Source organism: Pundamilia nyererei, unplaced genomic scaffold, assembly GCF_000239375.1.
Source record: "Pundamilia nyererei isolate P.nyererei 1_Seehausen unplaced genomic scaffold, PunNye1.0 scaffold00193, whole genome shotgun sequence".
Classification (NCBI taxonomy): domain Eukaryota; kingdom Metazoa; phylum Chordata; class Actinopteri; order Cichliformes; family Cichlidae; genus Pundamilia; species Pundamilia nyererei.
Genome location: NW_005187594.1, coordinates 457933 through 477264, shown reverse-complemented (window position 1 = coordinate 477264; position 19332 = coordinate 457933). Strand labels below are relative to the sequence as shown.

General features: G+C 40.6%; 2 protein-coding genes across 3 annotated transcripts; both read left to right on the top strand.

Moving 5' to 3' along the window:
- The first annotated feature begins 3922 nt into the window (after positions 1–3922).
- Positions 3923–11403, top strand: slc16a3a (solute carrier family 16 member 3a). Of its 2 annotated transcripts, none has more exons than XM_005747289.1 (5): positions 3923–4181; positions 4894–5037; positions 5788–6407; positions 6492–6672; positions 8815–11403. In XM_005747289.1, exons 1-5 carry the CDS (start codon positions 3959–3961, stop codon positions 9228–9230), a joined length of 1584 nt encoding a protein of 527 aa, XP_005747346.1. In that variant the 5' UTR covers positions 3923–3958; the 3' UTR covers positions 9231–11403. The 2 variants fall into 2 exon arrangements, with proteins under 2 accessions (XP_005747346.1, XP_005747347.1); XM_005747290.1 differs by lacking the exon at positions 8815–11403 and adding an exon at positions 7985–8137.
- Positions 11404–12213: 810 nt separating this feature from the next.
- Positions 12214–18833, top strand: dus1l (dihydrouridine synthase 1-like (S. cerevisiae)). Its single transcript, XM_005747323.1, has 11 exons — positions 12214–12446; positions 13372–13613; positions 13942–14050; positions 14207–14257; positions 14402–14514; positions 15053–15135; positions 15303–15406; positions 15503–15650; positions 16275–16371; positions 18443–18531; positions 18644–18833. Exons 2-11 carry the CDS (start codon positions 13377–13379, stop codon positions 18831–18833), a joined length of 1221 nt encoding a protein of 406 aa, XP_005747380.1. The 5' UTR covers positions 12214–12446; positions 13372–13376.
- Positions 18834–19332: the final 499 nt, after the last annotated feature.

Sequence of the window (19332 nt, the reverse complement as noted above, 5' to 3'; positions counted from 1 at the left end):
TAGAAATTCAACTTCATTTAGAGACGATTGGAGCAGAAAAGTCTCTGCCACAGTGACACATATTCATGGGACGGGTGATCTCTCGTGATAGCTCAATTTTCATGCATGTTTTCTCACGCGATTCTGACTGCGTGTGTTTTGACATAGGTGTGCGTCGGTATTCAGGGATAATAGCTTATAGGCTTTTCACGATGCAACCCCCCCTGTTGGGATGTGAGTGGCGTTGGTATACACACAGCAGGGATTTGTTGCTTTAGTCTTGAAACTTTTATCTTAAAAGGTTGAAATCAAAATTATATTGGAATCGAAATATTGTTAATGTCAAATTGTCGAATTCATACCTAAAATAATTTATTTTAAAAAAAAAGACACATACAAAACAAAAAGACTCTGAATTAAAAATAAATCAATAAGCCAATGACATCATCAAAGCTATAAAAGCCCTTTTTAAGTTATTTTGTATACATTTTATCAACCTTACTGTTTCAAATATTTTGTATACATTTCCTGACTTCAGACTTCTGGTTTACATTATTTTATTAAAAAAATGTGAGAAATGTAAAATGGTTTAAATATATATTTTTTAATTTTCTTCTAAAAGGCACAAAGATGAATGATCATCCACTGGACAAAGGCATATTTCTAACATAAAATAAAGTATAATCACTTTACTTTCTTTTTCGGTCTTTACACAAACTGTATATAAAAGATAAACATAAGGCTTAAAAGGCTTCTTTCTCATGGACAGCAAAGGGATACTTTGTGCTTTCAAAAAGAAAGTAATTTATGGTCTCAGTCACTAGTTTTAAGTATTACTGAAAACAACATCTTCTCTTTAAAATGTGGTAAAAAAAAATACTGTTACTAATACTAATAGTACTAAAACAGTAATCTTAAGGTATGTCTGACAATTCAAAATCAAAAACAGCACCACTGAAAGTTAAGAGCTGCTAAAATAACAATGAAGAAAATCCAATGAAATTGTCAGCGTGGCTTTTTTCCTGGGAGTTGCAATAAACATCCGGGCATCCACACAGAGGAGGGTTTATAAGATTTTGCTGAGTTAGAAGTTAGCAGGAAGTTAGCTACCTAGTTTAAATCTAAATATAATATTCCATCTGCTAACTCACTAAAAAACAGACAAAAAATACAGCTCTGCTGTTAGTTTGCACAGGAACAGACAGAAAACCATACAGCAGCGATGTGGGGAGGGTTCATGTGCTAAAATAATGTGCTAATATAACCACATTAGCAGAGGGAGGCTGTAGAATAAATTATTCTCAGTCTGCTGGAAAGAGTAAAGAGTGATTCAAATGTTGGGTACCTGGGACACCATGGGGTGCAGTGTACACAGTGAGCTGTTAAAAACTGAGCTTATAGATGTGCCGTGCATGAGTAATACTTATAAAAAGTTGAAAGGTCTAAAACAAACACAGATTTTTTTTTAAGTGTATTTCGATTAACTAAAGAAGACATAAACAAGTTAAGACACTTTGAACCAGGCACAGGGTTGATACACCATCACCTAAAATCAGATTACAGTGGCTATGTCTTTCTTTTATATACAGTCTCTGGGTTTTTGTGAACTCTTGAGAGAAATATGTAACTCATTAGCAGAAAAATGCTTCAAAATGCTGGATGTTGTGTTCATAGTGACGTGTTTTTAGAGCGTTTTGCTGAAAACAGCTGTCTGAAAATAAAGTGATGGTTTGAGTGAAGCTGGAATCAGCAGTTATTAACCTCAGTAAAAAAATACTCTCTGTTGAGCAGAACACAGGAAAGGGGACAATTGTGGGTTAATCAGTGTGAGTACACATCGTAAATTGATCCACTGTTACCATGGAAATATTGATTAGTGCAGTTTTAAAGTCCCAGCACAAAACAGTCATTCCTTCATGATATTATACCATAACTGTACTTTGTTCTTCCTATAAATAACAATAAACTATAGAGGACCAACCTATAAAGTTACAGAATATACAATATTACATATATTTTTTAATTTTTACCTTTCTTGGCTACAGAAAAGGAAAACAGCATTTTTTAAAAGCTAAAAATGGAAAAAATGTTACTGAAGTAGTTTTAAAAAAATACACTTAAAATATTTTTGTAAAAGGAAAATTCAGATTTTATGTATTCAATAATTTATTTAGGTTTGGGGCAGTTACCATTAAGGCCTTAAAACTACATTCCCTAATTTTGTGAATACATGCAGCAGAAAACTTAAAATGCAACATTTTAGCGTTTTGGCTCATCCGTCTGTGACGACAGAGTGCACTTGAGTTATTTGTGGATGAGCAGTGCAGCATAAATCAAGTCGATTTTAGCAGAGATGTAACGTTATCTGTTTTTCAAGGACACTCTGGACATTTTGGAAAGCAGATATCATCGTCCAAACAATAGTCCTAAGATATGTTCCTTATTGTGACTGTGTAAGAATGTAGGATATTGCCCTGGGGACTGAGCATTGCACAGGCTCTGGTGGCCTGCGGGGTTTTTAAAATTTGTTAGGTTGGTCACGTCACAATCCTGACAGCTTGAAATGCTCGTGTTTCGTAGAGACAAAGGATTGCTGATTGTTTAACAAGAGCCCAGCCTGCATTCCAATCCTTCTCTTTCTTCAGGGGATCGTAAATTAACTGATGGAGCCACTGGCTGTTTCCTCACTGTCCCACCAGCAGCTGAGCATCTAAGCAGCTAAGCCCACCCCTCCTCCACGCCAAAATAAAAACTGATATATAATTTGGATTTACATACAATACATGAAACTATCGGGTGTAAGTGGTGGTGCTGATGTATGGTTGTGAGGTAAAAGCCAATGATCGCTCCAGAGGACCAGTGAGCCTGTAAATCTCTGAGCTAGTCCATTACAAAGCATTATAGGATGACATGTAACTCTCTGCTGTCTTATATTTATAAGAGCATCTGCTTCAACAACTGGTTGAAGCAGATGAGGCTGAACAAGCATTAACAGCTGTATAAGATAAGACTCTTTATATTTGAACAAGTTTTAACACTTACCAGTGGTTTGTTTACCTAGTTAGTTAATAGTAAATACAGTGATGAGTTATTTTGATTTCTTTAATCTCTACTTTAGCAATTTTACTTGGAAAGAAATGATAATATTTTCAGGATTAAACTGTTTTCTTGGTCTTGGTCTGTACACACAATCTGTTTGCTGGTCAGTTCTTAAATAATCCACAAAATTTTTGGAGACATAAAAAATGAATTACATGATTGTTATGATGTCTGTCTAAAGTCTGTGACCACTATCTTATCTTTCCACTCGTGTAAGTGGGAGAGGGGAAAACATAAAACATGGGATCCATTGCATTGAGGTGAGGTGTCAGACTCGGTCAATCAACAACAAAACTCCTCGGTGTCTTTGGTTTGGGATAATTGTTGGGATAATTGTTGGAACCAAACTAACAACGTTTTCACACATACACTGCAGTGGCAATGGGACATTTTCTGTTTGTTATCATCTTGGAACATCTGATTAAATTATGATATATCTGTCACCTCGATGTATTTAAACTACTGAGGCCACATTTTTTAGAATGTGTGGCTAACAAGATGTGCAATACATTAAAAATGAATATAAAGTGTGCACTCTTTGTTTCATTTGACAGTTTTGATTCTTTGTGGGTGTTCACGGATCCTGTCTACTAAAAATCTTTCTTCTCTGCCAATCAGCATAACTTGAGTCTAGAGCTGTTGATGCACATGATGTATCACAGTGAAGACTTGTGAACTGAGAGCTAGCCATGCTTAGAGTACCATGCACCTCTCTGATTCTTCATAATTACAGAGAACAGATGTTGTTGCAGTTATTAGAACATAGGCACTTCATGCAGGACTGAATTAGACACAAACTAAATCCCCGTCTTGCTGTTGCTTTTATTGATTTTTTCCAGCTTCTCCATTTGCCTTCTTTAAGATACAGCCCTAAAGGACTATGGGAGGTGTTGCATTGGATGTGGGTGATTCCAGGGTGAAGGCTCCAGACGGAGGCTGGGGCTGGGCAGTGCTGGCTGGCTGTTTTGTCATCACAGGCTTCTCCTATGCTTTCCCAAAAGCGATCAGCGTATTTTTCAAAGAGCTGATCAGGGAGTTTGGTGTTGGATACAGCGACACTGCATGGATCTCCTCCATACTGCTGGCCATGCTCTATGGCACAGGTAGGCTGTTACACGTTGTTCAGTATTCACATTTTTTTTAAACTCTTTGTACTTGGAAGCATTATGTACCTATGCAGTTCTTTAATTTTAAAAAATACTGCAATAGAAGCTTTTTGAAACTCCCTTTTGCCCCATTTCATCCTAAACATTTGTTTTGATTGAGCACTGAACACTGGAGACAGGCACAGAACAAAACTCCACAGTCTGCAGCCCTGGATCAAACATAACAGGAATCCCGGAAGCGTGAGCAGGACAGAAAGAGGGGAAACACACACCATGCTCAGATGTCATGTTTTCAGCTAGTAGCTCTTTGCGGATTGACTTATTGGTGCAAAAATATATATTTTTTTGCTGTCAAACTGTGTAATCCATGGCATCACCCGAAGATTCAGATTAAGAAATTGGAACAAATTGTGTGTTAATTAAAAAGTGTCTCTTTGCAAATTTGTCTGTCGTGCAGACACAAACACTGGTTCGTTTCTTGAGCTTTGTGTAAAGAAATAAGGATTCGCTCGAGGATTTGATGATCTCATTTTGAAAATAATGTATCTGCATATTCTCAGAGGGATATTTTATATCATATTAACAATGATATAAAATGTGAAATTTTGGAAAATGCTTGTGTTTGTACCTTAATACTCGCCGCTTTTCTTTTCATGTGCTGCACACTGCGCCTGATGCATGCAGTCATATTATGTTACACTTTGTCCAGGTCCCCTGTGCAGCGTGCTGGTGAACCGCTTAGGCTGTCGTCCAGTCATGATGGTGGGGGGCCTCTTTGCCTCTCTGGGAATGATTCTGGCCTCCTTTGCCACAAGTATCATCCACATCTACCTCACTGCTGGAGTCATTACAGGTCACGAACACTTGTACATTGTCAAATAAAATCACACAATGCTTTACGCCCAATAAATTGAGAATAGATTACAATACAATTATTAGAAGAATGCATTAATGTTTTTCCTATATTTCAATACATCATAATCAAATTATCCCTGCTTGCTCTGCATTTGTTTTTCCTTCCTGCTCCCTCCCCCATTGGGCTTTTTATAAGCTGCTTAGGTTTATAAACACCAAAAGGTGTTTTGTAAGGTACACCGGCTTACAACTACTTGGTTAAGTTTGGGAAATATTGTGGTCTGGGGTCAAATAAGCCCCTTCACCAAAGGACACCTTGTGTTTAACTGAGACAAGCCTGCAGCTTTGATAATGAGAACACCCCGGTGTGCCGCCTGGGTTAAGGTTACAGTGAAAGTATACTCCACCGCAAGTGCTTATCGGATCATTGAGCAGCATTTGAAACCGTAATGTAGGTTAGTGGTACAAAGGTTTCAAGGTAACAACACCACAAATACTTTACAGGAGATGCTGTCAGAAAGTTTGCATCATTATACCATTAAGATATATTAAATCATATGGCTGATGTCATGTAAACAAGCTCTGCATGAGCATATCTCAAACATTAGAGTAAGGTTAGAAACATCTTGAAATGCTTTGTCTCCATATCATGTAGAAATGTAGGGAAAAAGAAAACTATGTTAATGAAAGCAGGTAAGTTCAAGTTAAAAAGGCTGAAGAGTGTAACCCTTTCTTTTATTTGCTGCAGGTCTTGGATTAGCCCTGAACTTCCAACCTTCTCTGATTATGTTGAACCGCTACTTCAGCGAGAAGCGTCCTCTGGCCAATGGCCTTTCAGCAGCAGGAAGCCCTGTGGCTCTTTGCTGCCTCTCGCCACTGGGACAGGTCCTTCAGTATCAGTATGGATGGAGGGGAGGATTTCTTATCCTTGGTGGTATCCTGCTGAACTGCTGTGTGTGCGGGGCCCTCATGAAGCCTCTGGTGGCCCCAAAGAACCTCAAGGCCAAGAGCTTCGAAGAGGACAATGACAAGGAGGAAGAGGGGAAAGAGGAGAAGAAGAAGCCAAAAGCCAAACTTCTGGACTTCTCCGTGTTTAAAGATGGTGGCTTTGTCATCTATACTGTGGCGGCATCCATCATGGTGCTGGGACTGTTCGTGCCTCCTGTGTTTGTTGTTAGTTACGCTAAGGAGCTGGGAAATGAAGACACCAAATCTGCTTTACTGCTTACTATCCTGGGATTCATTGATATTTTTGCACGGCCAACGTGCGGTATAATCGCTGGACTCAAATGGGTCCGGCCTCGCTGCGTCTACCTCTTCAGCTTTGCTATGCTCTTCAATGGAGTCACTGACCTGATTGGCTCACAGGTGAGTGATCACATACTTCCTTGAACTGGAAAATGAAGTCCAAACATTGAAGGCTTCTGTTCATTATTTTGTGTTTGTTCCCAGGCCAAAGACTATGCCTCTCTGGTGGTATTCTGTGTCTTTTTTGGCGTCTCCTATGGGATGGTGGGTGCCCTACAGTTTGAAGTTCTCATGGCAATTGTCGGTACTGAGAAGTTCTCCAGTGCCATTGGCCTTGTGCTTCTCATGGAGGCCATTGCTGTGCTGGTGGGGCCACCGGGTGCAGGTCAGTGTCACCATCCTGGGCCATTTGACCCAGCGCCTCTGTGTGTGTGTTCCCGTTACTTCCTGTTTTACTTTGGTAGTCTCCCGGCTGTGCCATGTTTTGCTTTGCTTCTCTTACTTTGACGGTACCCTGTCTCATGTGTTATGTTTAGCTTTGTGTCCCAGCTGTGTTCCTCATGAGCTTCCTGTTCCCTCGTCATTCCCTGTGTATTTAAGCCTTTTGTTTTCTTCTGTCGAGTGTCGCAGTCTCCCTCATTCATGGCTGTGTGTTTCCCAGTTTGCCTCTTTGTTTACTTGTTCATACATGTCCCAGTATAGTTTTGCATCATTTCCCTTGTGTCAGCAATAAAGCTGCTTTTGAGTTTACATTTGGCCTCCGTGAAGTCTGCGTTTAAAAGGAAGACTTGTTTTATTTGGTAGTAGCTGTTGATCGTGAGCCCAACAGGAAGATATGAGGTTGTATTCAAGACCAACGGGTCATAGTTGGGACTTTAGTGATTATTTAATTGGCGCATGTCTTATACACAGTTCAGTAGCTGTAGAACCACTGTTAACAAAAATAACTTGAAGTAACTGTTCTCTGTACCACTGTATCACTATCTCAAATCATGTGAAAGATTTAAGATTTTCACCCACTCTTCTTTACAGCATTACTTCAGGTCATGGAGGTTTGCTGGCATTCAATTGAGCACAGCTCTCTTAAGGGCCCACCACAGTGTTTAAATCAGGTTGAGATCCATTGCAACACTTTTTTTCATATATTCTGTTGCAGCTTGGCTGCCGTGCTTGGGGTCAACATCCCGCTGCAACAAAACAAACACAAATCCTCACTCCTCCACCACCGTGCATGAGATGTAGCGCTGTGCCTAATGGCCATCTCCACTTTGGTTTTATCTGTCCAGAGGACATTGTTCATACTTGTTCATCTTTTCCTACCCTGGACAGTCATGAACATGCTAATTGTAGCCAGTAAAGACCAGGCTGGTAAACTGCCAAAATGATTTTTAAAGAGGCGTTCACATTACCTCTGGCAAACCTGATCTGGGCCACCAAAGGGCCGTCATTCTTTGCGGTATGTGGGCCATGTGTAAGTTGTGTGCAGCCACGGGCCAGTTGTAGACACACTGCTGGCCCAGAACTGTTTCAGCTCTGGCCCCAGATGTCAGCCTAATGTGTACCTTAATCAAGCCATGTAATAACAACATGTGCCAGAAGTGCTCTATACAACATGTCACATTCACCCAATCGCACACTTTCTCTAAACTGAGTGCTTCCTAACTACATTCATTCACATAAACACTCTTGACATGCAGACTGGAGGAGACAGGGAACCACTAACCTCCCGATCAGTCGGTGACCTGCTCTACCTCCTGAGCTACAGCCATCCACTGGCAAAGATGAGTAAACCGTCACTAAGTTTTGGATAAAGTGTACACTCACAAACCTGTCAAACCTGCATTTGAAACGTTGGCTACCATAGCAGTGTAGTATTGCAACATGGCATTTGAGTCTTCTAACTAAAATAGGACAATAGGAACATAAACAGTGCCATCACTGCCAGACCTGGCCCACATCTGGTTGACATACACCCTGCCATGACACCAGTCAGTCAGAAGTGCCACCTGATGCCGGACCCAGGGAAGACCTGTTTTCTATGGGCCTGGGCCACATACACCAAACCACAATCGAGCCAGATATGGCATGCCATCGCATAAACAGTGGCGTCATTGCCAGACCTAGCGCACATCTGGTTGACAAACACTCTGCCATGACACCGGTCAGTCAGAAGTGCCAGCTTGACACCAGATCCGGGCCAGACCTGCTTGCTATGTGGGTACATACCCTTTTAATTGCTTTGGACTGGTAAACATGCACTTAGTTAGTTTTTTTTTTTTTTTAAATTGGACTGCATGTATACTTCATAAAAACTGTTCATATGTTAGGGTTAGGTACTTTCTGTCTACAGTTTTATTGTACAGGATGATTTAAGCACATTTTATGAGTTATGAGTGCAGAAATTCAGATAATTATAAAGAATCCATAAACGTGTCACTATATGTTTATTTAAACCAGCATCGCCACAAATGAAGCGAAATCATTTCTACTATATAATTGCATCTTTCACTGTGTTCTTCCGTTTCAGGCCGACTGCTCGATGCCACCAAGAAATACATGTACGTCTTCCTGCTGGCAGGAAGCGAGGTGGTCCTCTCCGCTGTGGTTCTAGCTACCTGCAACTTCTTCTTTATCAAAAGGAAGCCCCAGGAGCCATCTCACAAACTTGAGTGCATCACAGTCACAGATGACACCAAGACAGAAGTATGCAGCAGGCCTTTGGAGGTAAATGATGAAGAGGAGAAGGGAGAGAGAGAGGAGCAAGAGAAGGAAACAAAGAGGGAGGTATCGAAGGAGTTGAAGGAGGAGGAGGAAAAAGACAAAGAAAAAGTAGACGAGGTCAGGCCAAAGAGCGTAACAGTGGACTCACAGGAAGTGGAAAAGTTCTTGAAAGAGCCCCAACTAAATGGTGGCATGACCCCCAGTCCTGAAACATGCCTGTGAAAATGGGTAGAAGACGGGATTATTTTCCACACAGCTCAGTGACGTGAACGGGACCACACCGTACTGGATAGTTATTCCCCATGATGTAGTGTTTAACCCAGGTGTTCGTGTCTGATATGGCAGATTAGAGTCACTGCCGTATCAAATACTAATAGTTCTGTGAGCAATATTTTATCTCTAGATGTTTTTAGTGTGGTTAGCTGTCACAACACTGCCTTGTCTATACAGTTCATGTTAAAAGCCACCAGCAAATAAAGTTGAGGGATAATTTGAAAGAATATTCTGTGTTTTTACTTGAAAAAAAAAAAAAACACATGAGAAATTCAGTAAATGTTGTGTAAACGGTTGATTCAGCTTGTTTTAAAGGGTCAGGAAAGCTTTATGTAATGATGGTTGTGTAATGACCAGAAGCTCCTCTCCACCCGATGTCCAAAGCTGAAAATGATCTTCCCACCTGATCTGTGCCGTCACCATTGAGATTGATAAAACTATGTTTTTTAGGATGAACTTTCTAAAGGTTGTTCCCAGTCAAGTGGTAGCTGTGTGTGGATTAGAAGCAGGCTCCAAATATTATTTGTAGCTTCACTGTGATGTTAGGATTAGTTAAAAGTGTGATGTTTTAAAGAAGGAAGCAGTCGGTTCAGTCTGAAGTGCTTTTGGTTGAAGGTACCAGTCTCTCTTACCCTCCTTCACTATCAAGCATCAGATGTTTTCAATGCACTGTGGTACATGTGTTTGACTGTGGGTATCTGTTGTTGGGCTTAATGTGCTGATTGTGTTGTTCATCCCCCAAAAGCACTAAGTTACGCTACAAAGCAAATTATATACAGATAGGATAAAGACGCAGTATGTTTGTGTGGACCAAAGGACAGGCTGACTATATGTGTGTCCCCTTAGGATGAAACAGGTGTGGTTAAAGCATCGATTTACTGATGACTATAAAGCTTTTTCCTCATGTTGCCTACATGCTTTGTACTGCCTGTACTGTTTGTGTTTCAGTGAAACAGAACATTAAAGGGATTGTTTTGGCTTTGTGTCACTCATTTTAATTTTCACAGAAATAAGTGCAGAGATGCAAACTTAGTGAATGTTTGAAAGATGGCAGAAAACATGAAAGGAACTCCTGGGATGGAACTGTGCAGACTTTTACCATTACTATTACTATTATGTTATTTTGTATAACTTTTGCAGGCACCTACCAGGAAGTTGTTTTACAGTGAGGAGAAAAAAGAACCATATTTTCTGTTATAAATATTATATCTCTCAGATTTGGATAAAGACCAAACACGTAGCTAAAAGAGAGTGACTATAGTAACTACTGCTCTATGTCTAAATCGGTAACTGAAAAAAAGCTGCAGGGTGCTTCCTGAAATACATTTTCTCAGCTGTGTTTGCAATACTTGGATTCATAACCATCGGTTCTCTCAGACCATTACTTTAAGTAAATTCTAAGAATCAATAAATAACATCTAAGTTGAAATCAAACGGGATTGTTACAATTCAGTAAGGAGACAGCAGGAAATATAACACAACAGCTGGGTGAACATTGAGATCTGTCAGTATCCATGGTGACGGGTGATTTCTCATGCAAAGATGAGTGAGTGGGGCTTTGTGTGCCACTTAGATTAGTAAAGGGCCATAATGGTTACATTTGGATCATTTAAAAGGTTGACTGGTTTGTAGGACGGCCTACCACAACAGCAACCTGCCTGCAATAAATGCTGGACGTCTTGTTTCTTTTAAATTGTGTATGTTATATGTTGTGTTTTAAACAAACAGAGCTTGTCGCTGATTGTTATGCTTTGTCTTCGTTTTGTTGTTTAAAGCTAAAACACGAGTCAGTGCTATTTGAATGTAGAGTATTTGCATTTCTGTGTGAAGCTGCAGTTAAACAGGTGGTGAGGAGATATGTGACTATGTGAGCTTATGTTGTTTTTGTTTTTATTCCATTAACTGTGTTACCATGTTGACTGTTAATCCGAAAATGGAATAATGTCGCTGTTCGCACCTTATTACTAATTCCTGCTGAATGTCACATCAGTCAAATACGACCGATCCAGACTTTTGTTCTAAATGATTTGACTCTATTTTGTGTGGAAACCATATGTTCTAATGCAGAAATAAATCTTTACGACTGTGTAAATGTCTTGACTATAAAAATGTAATCTAAATACCTGTGTTCAAGTGTCTGTTTAAATCTATATTATTTATGTATTTATGTAAGAAAACTTTATTTATAAAATTACATTTTAGAATTGCACAAGAATTGACTCAGAAATCATTGGCCACATGGTCCGTGGGGTGACCTAAAATATGATTGGCCCAACACCTTTCTACAAGAGAATGTCTGTTTCACAACACCCTCACTATGTTCTTGTTCTCTCGCCTGTGCCACCCCATTAAATACATTACTGGAAATTGTTTTATTTTACATTTAATATAGTTTCAGTGTTGTTTTTGTTTTTGTGTGGATGGTGTGTGTCAGAGGCCAGACTTATAAAAGGCAGTGCACGCCACTCACAGTCTTGTAGACATCCAAACATTCCCATGAATACCTCATCAGGCAAATTGCAATAACATTTTGACCAAACTAACAGATATTAAAACTAAACATAGTACCTCTATATTTTTCCATCCATCCATCGCATATCCTTTTCAGGGTCGCGGGGGGTGCTGGAGCCTATCCCAGGTGTCATAGCGCGAGAGGCGGGGTACACCCTGGACAGGTCGCCAGTCTGTTGCCGGGCTAACACACAGGGACAGACAACCATTCACACTCACATTCATCACACCTGTCGGCAATTTAGATTTTTCAATTAACCTATCCCCACAAAGTCCATGTCTTTGGCCTGCGGGAGGAAGCCGGAGTACCCGGGGAGAACATGCAAACTGCACACAGAAAGTAATATAATATAATTGCAAAAATAATTGTTTGCATGACAAGCAGCTATGCACTTTTTCTTAAGTGAGATTTAAAATGCCGAACACTTAAAATAATCACATATGTACGGTCATTGTACGTGTACTGTAGATTTATTGTTTCGTCTGGTGCTTCCATGAACCACAGCACATGGGGTCAGTAAAACACTGACGTAGACTGATGCCAACTGCTTTTAAGCAGACGAAGAAGAACAAGCGGGGGAAACTGAAAAAGGTTTCCGACCGGCGATGTTTCGCTGTTACACATAGTTGGAAAGTGCTACGCCAGGACTACAGGTGAAAAAAACCCTAATTCCTAGATTTTTAAATAGGTGCAGTCAACACATGAGCAAGGTTAAACGTAAATGTCTTAGAGCTGTATCATTATGTTGGGATATTTTCTCTGTTTCTCAGCTGGTGGCTATGTTTCTTACTACGGTGGGACATCATGCGGTACATGTCTGTTCCCTGCGGTTAGCTTTGCTAGCTACATGTTGACAGAGTTCAGGCACAGTTGAAGAGTCAGTGATACATGCTAGAGACACTGGAGCCACAATTTGTCCAATCGTCATGGAAAAATAAAGAGTACACTTTCGTTAATTAATTTGAATAATAAGTGGACGATTTAAACCAAATGTAAATAAAAAGAAAACGGACAGTTCACTACTATAATTATACTGCAGCCCAAATAACGCAGTCAGGAATGAAGCCCTGAAAGTAAAATCCCCCGACAGCGTTGAAGGGTCAGAGGCTAAACACTGGACATTTGGTTGGGGTTGATTCTCCCCATGGAGAATCAAAAAATGTATCTGTTACACATTTACCTGATGGGCTACCTCTGCTTATCCTTCCTGCTTCTACGTTATTGTTTTATTATTTATTTTAGCTATATTGACAGGGTTTGGAGTAGTTGGCTAGTTTTTCAAAAACCCATGCCTTGATGAGTTTTTGTGTTGAAACTGCAGGAAAATAACTTTTTACCTGTGCAGCTCAGGAGGTCATCTACTAATAACAAGGTTGAGGGTTCGATCCCTGACTGCTCCAGTCTTTATGCCAAACATCCTTGGACAAGATGCTAGCCCCCAGTTGTTTGAATGAACGTGTGAGAATGTTAGCTAGAAAGCACCGGCATAGAAAGAGCATTGGATGCTCAGGTAGAGTAGAAAAGCTATATAAGAACCAGTCCATTTACCTCTTATCCTTCCTTTTCTCTCAAAGTCAGCTGTGATGGCCAAACTTCAGGGCTTTGAGTTTTGGAGGAAAACTCTGAAAGAAGCACGCTATGTGGTGGCTCCCATGGTGGACCAGAGTGAGCTGGCTTGGCGTTTGCTTAGCCGCCGACACGGTGCTCAGCTTTGCTACACCCCCATGCTGCATGCTCAGGTGTTTGTCCGTGACGCCAACTACAGGAGGGAAAACCTCTACAATGAAGTTTGTGAGGAGGACAGCCCTCTCATTGCACAGGTGAGAATCAACACTGAGTTGACTTCTTTGTTTGTTGGTTTTTAAATAGTAATATCAGTAATTTAAAAATGCTTTTAATAGTTTTGTATTTTCTATTTATTTGTTTTCTTTTTAAACTTCAAGACGTTTGTGGTGCAGTAAAAAAAAATTCAAAGTGCAGGCTTTTGTTATTTGTCCATTTTTTAATTTAAATTTTCAGTTTTGCCCATTTCAAAACCTCCTTATCAGAGGCAAAGAAAGAAAGAAACAAATGTAACCATTACATCACCTTAATCACTTCATCGGCTGTTGCCTAATCTAAATCAGTGTTCCATCCTCTGTGTGTCAGTTTTGTGCCAATGATCCAGAGGTGTTCCTTCAGGCAGCTTTGCTGGCTCAGGATTATTGTGACGCCATTGATCTCAACCTGGGCTGTCCACAGATGATCGCTAAGAGAGGTAAACCTTTCATTCATATATGAACCCATGAATTTCTTATGTTACCATTTCTTAAAGATTGCATCAGAAAGAATAGTGTTGCCAAACTTGCAGACGAGTGAAAGGGGAACTTGACACTGATGTTTTTCTTTTCTCTTTTCTTTTTTTTTTTTTAAGGACACTATGGAGTTTTTCTACAAGATGAATGGGACCTGTTGGAAAAAATGGGTAAGTCTGTGTTTGTGTGACTGAAGACTGTTGTTGGACATAATGTTTTCACGAATATTCATGATGCAAAAACATTTTTCCCACATCTTCTGTTTGTTTAATCAGTTTAATCTCAGGCACCTAAACTTTCCCCTTATTTGTCAGTCAGCTTAGCCAACGAAAAGCTCAAAGTGCCAATCACGTGCAAGATCCGTGTGTTCAAGGAGGTTGAAAAGACAGTCCGCTATGCCCAGATGCTCGAGAACGCTGGATGTCAGGTATGACCTCTGCATTAATTTGAATGAGTTTGCCAGCTCTCCGGCTTGTCACTTCCCAGTCTGTAGCAGAAACAGAATTGTCCTTTTACTTTAGCTGTTGTTGTAAGGGGGGGGGGAAAGATTTTTCTAAGTTGAGCTTCGTACAGTGTATAGAAAGACAGACGAACGGGCTGAAGCTGGGCTATTGTAAAAGTCACCATAAGCAAACTTTGCCAGTATGTACTTTTAAGGATGTGTTCCATTTCTATGTAAAGTCCTTTTACAAATAAGAGCTTTTAAGGAAAACTACATGCACAGAAAACAGTGTGTTACATTAGAAAATCATTTTTAAACTGGAGCAGTGATGAGGAGTAAATTCAGCAAATCTGATGTTTGGTGTGGCTCGGCCATCTTTGTTTTACGCTTCACTGAACGAGCGTAACGCACAGCTGCATAGTTTATTTTCATTTCTGACTGTTGATTTGTGTGTTTGCTTTAAATGGTGTTTCCAGAAGCATTAGAATAAATCTGTGTTGATGGGTCTTGACGTGTCTCCCAGCTGCTGACAGTGCACGGCAGAACCAAAGACCAGAAAGGCGCCATGACAGGTATCGCTAGCTGGGAGCACATAAAGGCTGTACGGTGAGCTGCTCGTCTTCTGTATCTGATGTGGGATGGATTCCTGTTTCCAATGTTTCCTAACTAATAATTAAATGCAGTAGCTTTGATATTAAAGCAAAATCAGATGAACCATGAAGCTGATGAGCCAAATAACATTAATGTATATTGACTTCTGTGATTTGTTACAGGCAGGCGGTAAATATTCCAGTATTTGCTAACGGCAACATTCAGCACCTCAGTGATGTGGAGCGCTGCATTCAGGAAACAGGCGTGCAGGGAGTGATGAGTGCAGGTCAGGAGCAGGAGTTTGTTTTATTTATTACTTTTCTTCCCTGATGTGATGATGACGACCATAGCAACCACAATTTCTGTGTTGTATTGTTCTTAGAGGGGAACCTCCATAACCCAGCGCTGTTTGAAGGCCGCAGCCCCCCGGTGTGGGAAATGGCTGAGGAGTATCTAGAGGTGGTGAAGCGGTATCCTCCATGTACTCTGTCCTATGTTCGAGCCCACCTCTTCAAGCTGTGGCATCACACGTATGTCTCTCTTTGCCTCCTGCACTTGGAGATTCTGTTTCCCAGAAATGCTACTGGTCCAAGAGTCAAATATGGCTTCTTTGATTTATAAGCTCAAAAAAATACTTGCTGATGAGTTTATTGCCTCAGTCATTAGTTTAAATTACTGAATACAACATGATTTTAATTTTACACAGTGTGGAGTAATAAAAAACGATAAAGTCTGGTTTAGGAGCTCCGCCCCTCGTCTATTATGTGTGTTTTAAAACATCAGGACCAATAAGTGACATCACAGTGTCCATCTTTTCCTATACAAGCTGTGGTGGATCAAACTTTCTCTGTGATGACCTACAACACATTTCAGGTGCCAGCATAGATGAACATCTGTCCTCTGTGCTTATTTTAACATCGGGCATGACACCAGGAAGGTCTCAGTAGTTCCTAATAGACTAAATGATAGCGTGTCATGTCTACCCAGTTACTGAGTTTAAACATAACTGCACCAGATCATATTTCATGCTCGCTGTTCATTGAGTGATCTAGTACAGGGTAGGAAACATACACAATGTTTCTTCCTGCTATAGCTCAGCAGTACTGCTTTAAAACGTGACCTTTCCTGCATGCTGCATGCATGTGTCTGTTCAGGCTGCAGATCCACCAGGACCTGAGGGAGGAGTTGGCCAAGGTGAAGACTCTGGAGGGTTTGGCTGACGTTAGCAAACAGCTGAGGCTTCGCTGTCAGGTACAAACAGGAAACTTCCTTTCAAATATGCACAACTGAGGAGGTAGCTAAGAGCTCAGCATTACCATAGCGACAGAGGTGAAACAAGAAGCAGACGGACATTATTAAAGTAATCATTGTATGTTTTTATATAGTTCTGTGCTGTGTAGTGGGTAGACTGCAGTCATGTCTGTGTACTACAGGCATTTCAGCAACACAGTTCCCAAAGAATCCGTGGAATGATGTGATAATGAGGTGCATTGTTCAGTAGCAAGTAGACTTTGTGTTGCATTAGAAACTCACCATGACCCATTTCCTCTATAGTTTTCACATGTGGTCAAGATGTCATCACAGCCTTAACACCTACAAGGTGCAAGAAAGTTCGATTTTTAGAGGCAGACACTAATATTTCAGTCAAATGCTGATATTAACCTGATGTTGTCTGTTGATTTTTTTAAGCTTTAAGGAAAGCGGCACTGACACCATGTATAACTGCTTAGAGCAGGGGTGTCCAACTCCAGGCCTGAGGGCCGGTGTCCTGCAGGTTTACATGTGTGCTTGATCCAACACAGCTGATTTAAATGGCTAAATGACCTCCTCAACATGTCTTGAAGTTAGGACTGTTTGATATAACGATATATATCAGATGGCGATACGAAAACGTCTATCGTTTCATTTTACGCTATCGTTTGTTTCGTGGTGTCGCAACATAAACCGTTTACGGCAATATTTTTTTTTTTCATCGTTTTGATGGTCACTGTAGTGGCTATATGAATTTCTTAACGTTCTCTCTTTCTCTTATAATTAAAATAACCACACTACGGATGGACAAGCGACTGTTTTTATGCGTTGTCGTTAGCAATAAACTGAAATGATGACAAACAGAAGGACCAGTAAAAAAAACAAACCAAGGACCTTATTCCTAAACAAGGGGCTGCCTCTGTAGCATGGACATGGTTTGGTTATGAAAAGTCTGACACGGAGTAGAAAACTGTACGATGCAAATTTTGCTGCAAACTGGTTTCCACCATGGACTCAAACATGACAAACCTCTTCTACCACCTACGCAAGAGTCACGTAAAAGAGTATGGAGAGAGTTTACGGATGAGAAGCAAAAAAGAGCCGTCAGGTGCTCAAAATAACCCTTAAACTCAAACATTAGAACAGGCTTTTTCCCCGCAGCACGCCGTGTAATAAATACTCAGAAAGAAAATGGCGGACGTTACAACTTATGTCTAAAAATGTATCGTTTCATGCATCGGTCAAAACGGTCAACTCCAGGTATACAACGCCCAGCTGGAAACACTTCACGCAAGTAGCTCAACTGGCGTGAAGTGTTTGCAGCTGGGATTCTGTGTGAATCTCGGGCAGCTCAGCCCGAGATTCACACAGAATTTACAAAAAAGGAAAAATGTTTGTGGTTTATATCGTTGTTGGGACGATAAATGTCTTATATCAGGATATGAGATTTTGGTCATGTCACACGGTCCTACTTGGTAAAGAACTAATTATTTGGTTCAGGTGTGTTGACCCAGGGTGAGATCTAAAACCTGCAGGACACCGGCCCTTGAGGCCTTGAGTTCCTCACCCCTGGTTTAGAGCTTCAGCTTGTTCAGTTGCTGCTTGTTCAGGGTCACATGACCTTTGATTTGTATGTCATAGTGTAGAAAGTGTTTTCTGTCCTTTCCACAAGTTGGGAAGTTTTTGTAATTCTAAAAAAAGAAGAAAGGGGAAAAAAAAAGCCCAGTTGGGCACGCACACCCTTTGTACCTCTTTGTTCTGCCTGATCAGCTCGCTGTTACTCTTCATATAATGTATTAACTTAATTAATTGTGCATTTTTGTATAAAACACCACATCAGGGTACTGGATGTTTGTGTCAGAAGATTCATTAGCATAGACTTTTTACATTTTTGCTATATTTTAGTTTGAAATGCAGCCATTGGGTTTGTGTGATGTTATGGCACCCTCCCAAAAGGTTGATTCTGTTCATCTGGACGTACCTTTTGGGATTTATTTACCTGGATGATTGAGCATGCATCGAGACATTGCGGCACTGAAAGATTCCTGACTGTGGCTTTCTGTCTATTCAGGACGAGATAGCCAAAGGAAAAGATTCAGAAGATAAAGAAAGCGGACTTCCTTTCCCCCACTGGATCTGCCAGCCATATGTCAGACCAGTGTAAGTCACAACACATCTCTACTTACTTCAGTAAAAAGAAAGTAATGCACATCTTTTGATCCATGGACACACTTCTCAAAAGATTTGTCACTGTTGGATGATCACGTTACAGGCCAAAAGAGACGGTTACCAACGGTAACAGCCAGGCATCAGTGTTGAAAAAGACAGTTTGTCAGAAGAGGGCACTGGAGGACTGTGAGTCAGCTGACACACTCTCTAAAAACAAGCAGAAGAAGAGATCCCGCAACCCCAAAAAGAACTTCTGCCCCGAACAGAAACGTAAGTTTGTGCTGTCGACATAACCTGCTGGTCAAAAGTCTTAGAACACCCCAATTTTTCCAGTTTTTCTAATTGAAAATTATGCATTTTAATGTCTCATTGCACTCTGAAATGAAAGCATTGTACAAATACGGAATTGGAGTTTAAAAAAAAAAAGTATCTACTTTTGACAGATATAACAGCTGAACACACCCGTGGGAGTCTTTCTACAATAGAAATCAAATATTCTTCAGAAAGTCCTTCCAATCTGTTGCAGAAGGTCCCATAAATGTGGCACTCGTAGGTCGCTTTGCTTTCACTCTTCTGTCCAGTTCATCCCAAACCAGCTCGATGGAGACTCGATGGTCATTATCTTGCTGTAGGATGAACCCCAACTATTTTCTAGGCACAAACCAGAGAGTATTGCATGGCACTGCAGAATGCTGCGGCAGCCGTTTTAGTTCATCACTCTGTACAAGTCGCCGACCCTGGATCCAGTAAAAAAAGCCCCAGACCATCACTCTTCCTCCTCCATCTTTGACA

Bases quoted from the DNA above. Each gene is read 5' to 3' on its own strand.
- slc16a3a (XM_005747289.1), top strand. From the start codon at position 3,959: ATGGGAGGTGTTGCATTGGATGTGGGTGATTCCAGGGTGAAGGCTCCA. The intron at 4,182-4,893 runs GTAGGCTGTTAC...CACTTTGTCCAG, and splicing joins GGCCATGCTCTATGGCACAG to GTCCCCTGTGCAGCGTGCTG. The intron at 6,408-6,491 runs GTGAGTGATCAC...GTTTGTTCCCAG, and splicing joins CTGACCTGATTGGCTCACAG to GCCAAAGACTATGCCTCTCT.
- dus1l (XM_005747323.1), top strand. From the start codon at position 13,377: ATGGCCAAACTTCAGGGCTTTGAGTTTTGGAGGAAAACTCTGAAAGAA. The intron at 13,614-13,941 runs GTGAGAATCAAC...TCTGTGTGTCAG, and splicing joins ACAGCCCTCTCATTGCACAG to TTTTGTGCCAATGATCCAGA. The intron at 14,515-15,052 runs GTATGACCTCTG...CGTGTCTCCCAG, and splicing joins TCGAGAACGCTGGATGTCAG to CTGCTGACAGTGCACGGCAG.